This window comes from Buceros rhinoceros, unplaced genomic scaffold (assembly GCF_000710305.1).
Source record: "Buceros rhinoceros silvestris isolate BGI_N320 unplaced genomic scaffold, ASM71030v1 scaffold33051, whole genome shotgun sequence".
Taxonomy (NCBI): Eukaryota; Metazoa; Chordata; class Aves; order Bucerotiformes; family Bucerotidae; genus Buceros; species Buceros rhinoceros.
In genome coordinates this window covers 27,230-32,703 of record NW_010395417.1, presented here as the reverse complement: position 1 = coordinate 32,703, position 5,474 = coordinate 27,230, and the positions used below count along the sequence as shown (strand labels likewise).

Here is a 5,474-nt window from a genome sequence, read left to right as displayed (position 1 = left end):
CGGGCACTCGCACAGCGGCAGGCAGCACCACCGCAGCAGCCCCAAGCCCGAGCAGCCACCCGGAGACAGGGAGGCTGCACTGCACCGGGAGGAGACCAGCACCTTGGTGGAGAACTGCAGCAGCTCCAACGGAGTCAGCCAGGAGAAGCTGGGTAAGTCCTGCAGCACCGCTGTCCCGTCATAGAGGCGTGGGGAAAGGAGGAGGGGTCCCTGCCCTGAGGAAGGCGGTGGACATCTCTCCTGGTGCAAGCTTCGTAGGGACCACCCATCCTTCCTCCTGGAGAAGAGGCAAGAAACTTTCTTAGCGGTGCTCTCGGGCAGGCGTCCGTGCATCTCTACCTCACTCTTTTCCTTCAAGTAGTAAAAGGAGGGCCCTGAGATGTGCGAATGTCTTGCAGACAGGTCAGAGCGTGAAAGAGTCAGGGTGAAGCAGTTTGCTGTGGAAAAAGTTGGTGCTGGTAGAGAAGGCACATGACAAGTGTTTTTTGCCTGGCAAAACACGCTGTCACAAGACGTTGCCCTAATGCCTTCTGAACTGGCTGCACATCAAATGGAGCATGGCTCAACGCTTTGGTCGTGACAGCCTGATCTCTCCTTTGGGTTGGTTATTAGCTACCTGAGAAGCTAATCTCCACCTGAACAGAATATACCAAAGTATATTGCGTTGCAATAATGTTGTTCTTCTTCATGACATCCATATCAGTAGGAAGAAGTCTTGGAAATTACCAATCAGAACTGTGGAAGTCACACAGTAGGCCCTGAATATGGAGCTTGCTGGTGCCAGAGTACATGCGTGGTTTCTTTGAATTAGTTTTCTTTAGCTTTCTAAAGCAGGCACCTTCCCACTCACTTGCACGTCGAGATGAATTTAAAATCTTCCCTTCCCAATTGTGACCAAACTGTCTGTTTCGTGGGAGGGAATTTTTTGTGTTATTTTTTTAACGAATCTAGAAGTTTGCATAGCTTGTTTAGAAGTCAGTTGGTCAAAGCTGAGTACTGTGTGTTAGCAGAGTGAAAGGTGCATAAATGCAGTTTCTCTCCTTTAATCATATGGCAGGAGGAAGGGGGTTCAGTCTTCAGCATCCATGCCCATCCCTCTCCTTTATTTACAGGGCCGCAGCAGGAGACCACTGTTGTAGTTGAAATTGAGCTTTAACGAGCAGAGCGAACTTTGCGACAGGTCTGGTTTTTCTGTGGTCAGAGGTTCCAATACACGTTTGAGGAGCTCGCTGTGGTGTTTTGACTCTGTGTTGGCTTTCAAAAGACAGGTTTTGCAAGATGGGATGGGAAAGTTCCTCTGAATATAGTACACCTTTTTCTTGACCACATGATAAGCTCTTAATGTTCGTTTGGTTCCAACAGAGGTATCCTAATAATTACTTTCAAACAATGTAAAATTCCCTTAGCTGTTGATCTGATAGGTATCTTGGTTTGTGAATTGTTCTTCTGTGGCGAAACATGGTGAAAAGCTGTGCTTTTTGCCAAGTTTTGTACTAGCTCTAGACTAAAAGATGAACTTACAGCATGGATTAAAATATACATACACCATTTTGAGCTAACCTGTCTGGAATTTCTCATAGACGTCCTTCTGGCAATAAGAAATAATTTGTCATGGGTATTTAGGTGGTAATAGGGCATAATTTTGGTCAGAGTGAAACTTTGAAATAAGTTCGTATTTCCTGGTATGGCTTGTCATGATTATGTAATGGCTGGAGTTATTCATAGTTACCCAAGGAAGTGTTACAAGGAGAGGTGCTTGGAGACTTGGGAGAAGCTGTAAGATGGGTAGGTGAAGACTGGGGAGGTGACTGAGAGCGGTACTATGGCTCCAGGGGAAACGGCAAAGAGGGAGGCAGACCTTGCCTTCCTAAGGTCATAGCCTTAGGGGCTAGTCCTGCGCAGGTGTCTTGGTGCATAGGCTTCATGTGAAGTAACGTTTATAGTTAGATTTAAAATGGACATGTTTTAACCTTTCTCCATTAAAAAAAGCCCTCCAGAGCTTTCTGGAACTGTTTCCTGTTACCCACCCCTATGGATAGGTCACAGACTTTCCAAATCTTCTTTTCTCCCAGTACTTGGTACGCAGCAGAGTGTCAGAAAAGTTCCTCTTTCCTTGCCCTCATCGTGGACCCTGTCTGAACTCCATAACCTGCATTATTTTCCTCTCATTTATTGATTTCTCTGGAAAGTTACAGGTCTCATGTTCCATAACTCCTGGAAGTTATGTGGAAAATGTAGCTGGAGCTTTAGGACAAGTGTGATGCACAAGGTTATGAGCCTGGGGCTTGGAACTGACCCGCTCAGCTGCCCTGGTAGCAGCCCACCCCTTCTTGGTGATTACGGCAGCGCAGTCATGAGAGCGGAGTGGCAGAAGCTGCAGGTCATGCTAACATGTTAATGTTTACAAAGCTCTGAACTGAGTAACCGCGGAAGCAGTCAGAGTTTGTCAGGCCGGTGGCTGGTGCCTGATAGATTTCTTTAACGCTGGCAGTTTTCTGTCCAAAGATGAACTTTTGGAACATGGGAAGGTATTTTTCCCCTCCAGATACATTCTCCTTTGTAAGGATGTGTGTACTTATTCCTGTATAGCCAGTGAGGGGTGATGGCAGGGTAATAACACGGGCAGTTTTGACAAAGGAGGTCACCAGAATGTTCAGTTACGCGTTGCATGGTCTATGGCATGTGGCTTTGGGCATCAGCAGCTATAAGTCACTCAACAGCCATATGTCACGTAAAAAAAAAGTGCTAAAAATATGTTTTTCATGTATTCTGAAATATAAATAACACTAGTTCACAGACTGAGAGCTTCAGCAATAACTTACACTGTCCTGTAGTCAATACCTCTGATAAATCTGCATTTTAGACCTAAAAGCTCACAGTTCTGCTGGCTCCATGCGCCATCTCGGAAAAACTTTCTTTTCCTTGAATTCAGCAGTCTTTTGCAAATGAACTACTTAACCTGGGAAGAACTTAGTGTAAAGCGGTATCCACACAGCTTCTGGCCTCTCAAATTTTCATATAAAATAGCGATGCAGTGTTGTGGTTTAAGAGGGATTTTATCAATGTGATCAGCCTTCTGGCTTTTCAAAAGGGGGAAGAAACGGAAGGTTTGTAGCTGCTTCACCAGCTTTTTTCTATGTGCTCTGTAATTCTGCATTTTCTATAAGAAAAATACAGGGAGCAGTCAAATAGTTAAACAGCTGGAAAATGTGATAACAGTTTTTTTTCAGGACAGTAAATTAAAATGCTGCCACTTAGCCACTCTACACCTTTAAGATCCATGGAGAAACAGTTGTCTTCTAGGCCTTAGATCACTTACTGGAATAACTGGACACTTCTCAGCCAGAGGAAATGGTGCTAAGTGTTATGGGTGGAGTTGCTTTCTTCTCAGTTTTGTACTGAACGTGGCAAGCTTGATGTCGGTTGTTATTTTATGTGGAATTACAGTAAAGTGTAGTGTTAGAGCATGTGCCTAATCATTTTACCGTTTTCTTGTCAGGTGACATGAAAGACGACATGACTGACCTACAAGTGAATGGGAACGCTGGTCATTATTCTCTGGATGTAGAGGAGGTTGAAGAAGACTCTAGTGCGCAGCTTAACATGCGTGGAGTTTTTCTGCATGTTTTTGGAGATGCTTTAGGCTCAGTAATTGTGGTAGTGAATGCCTTGCTCTTTTATGGGTTGTGGAATCCATGCCCCAAAGATGGGCCCTGCTTTAATCCATGTGTCAATAATCATTGCATGGAAAACGCTACTTTATCCCCAACACTTGGCAGAGCGAACAAGTCTGAGCAGGAGAGCATTACAGTGGCTGGTCCGTGCTGGTTGCTATATTTAGATCCCGTCCTGTGTCTGATTATGGTTTGTATACTCCTTTACACAACTTACCCGCTGCTTAGGGAGTCAGCCCTTATACTTCTGCAGACTGTTCCCAAACAAATAGATGTTCACTCTTTGAACTCAAAGTTACGTACCCTCGAAGGAGTTGAAGCAGTCCATGAGTTACACATTTGGCAGCTCGCAGGCAGCAGGATCATTGGCACTGCTCACATAAAGTGTCCCGATCCCTCCACGTACATGATGGTGGCAAAGCGCATCAAAGAGATCTTCCATGACGAAGGGATTCACGCGACTACCATTCAGCCTGAGTTTGCCAGCGTCGGCTCTGAATCGGGGCGAGGGAAATGCGAGTTCCCTTGCAGGACTCAGTGTGCTTTGAAGCAGTGTTGTGGAACAGGAGAAGATAGTACTGCTAAGAAGACAGAAAAATCTTCGTCACTTAGTATTTCTTGTTCAGAGGTTGTCATTGAATTTTCGAAAACTAGGAGGACTAAGTCGGAGAGCATCCCTTCTGTTAAGCTAGAGGCAAACACCGATCAAAACGAGCAGTTTGAATCATCTTTGTAACTCCCTGAGTGGAGTCATAGTGACTTTGACAACAGCTCTATTGCAAGACTTTTGAGATGCAATTTTGCCAAGTAGTGTAATTGCTGAAGTCCTTGTTCTTGTCATACTGCTAAATCTAGAACGCTTGTTTTGAAGAACATTATGTCACTGTCATGATACGATGTGTTTGTGTTGACTTTGTGCTGCGACAGACAGAAAGTGCACCAATGCTGTAACAACTTCAGAAAACCAGTTTCAACACTTCAGCAGACACTTTTTGCTGTGCTTCGAGTTAAAATATTTTTTTCCCATTAAAAAAAAAAAAAGGTATTTGAGGAATAAGCATGTAGGAACTCAATTTGTGTTACAGACTTCTTGGACCTACTCTTTCCTTTAATATTTGATTTGTAGATATTTTAATATATTGTTTATTTAGAAGCCCTAAGGAAACCAAAGTTCATAGAACGTTTTTAAAGCTACAAGTACTTAAAACTGGAAACCACTTTGCAGTTTCACATATTTTTCTTAAACCTATATATAATAATAAATGCAAAGGCTTTTCTAATGAATTTATTGTATAGCATATTTTAAAGAGAACATCTTCTGATTGTTAGAAACTGTCCCCTCTTTTTCTGGTAAGGTAGTGAGGTAATTAAAATCAGCTGCTTGTGAAAATATCAGATGCGAAAGGGGTCTTTTTCTATCAGAATGGAAGTTCAAGCTACTGTGTACTGCCCTGTGGTTAAGATGTGAGACTGACCGATAAAGTAACTCATACTGTCATATTTTATGGGTTTTCTGGTGTTTTTCCTTATTTCCAAGTGGTGTCTGGTCATACAAGTTTGAAGTTTAAAGAATCCTTGACTCAGTGCTGTGAATGAAGAGCTGGGGCTTAATTTTTAACTGATGCTCAGTTTTCTGAGATAAAAGAATTATTATGTCCATAAGTGCCCTGTTGGGGAAGGTCTGCCAGGCGCCGACAGGGTAATTCATGCTTTTAAGCACAGAGCGTGGCCTCCGTAACGAGTAACGCCGTGGTGCGTTTTGCTGGTAGCTGAGTGTGCCTGGAAGCACGAGCAGTGACT

General features: G+C 43.6%; 1 protein-coding gene across 1 annotated transcript in view; it reads left to right on the top strand.

Annotated features, from left to right (window-relative positions):
* Positions 1 to 5,170, top strand: part of SLC30A1 (solute carrier family 30 (zinc transporter), member 1) — a gene marked incomplete at its 5' end in the record, with an annotated part of 5,565 nt that extends 395 nt beyond the window's left edge. Inside the window, 2 exons of the mRNA XM_010145546.1 lie at positions 1 to 152; positions 3,500 to 5,170. The exon at positions 1 to 152 is cut by the window's left edge and continues 45 nt beyond it. Of these exons, the coding sequence (XP_010143848.1) occupies positions 1 to 152; positions 3,500 to 4,410 (1,063 nt within the window). The remainder of the gene's footprint in view (positions 153 to 3,499) is intronic.
* Positions 5,171 to 5,474: the final 304 nt, after the last annotated feature.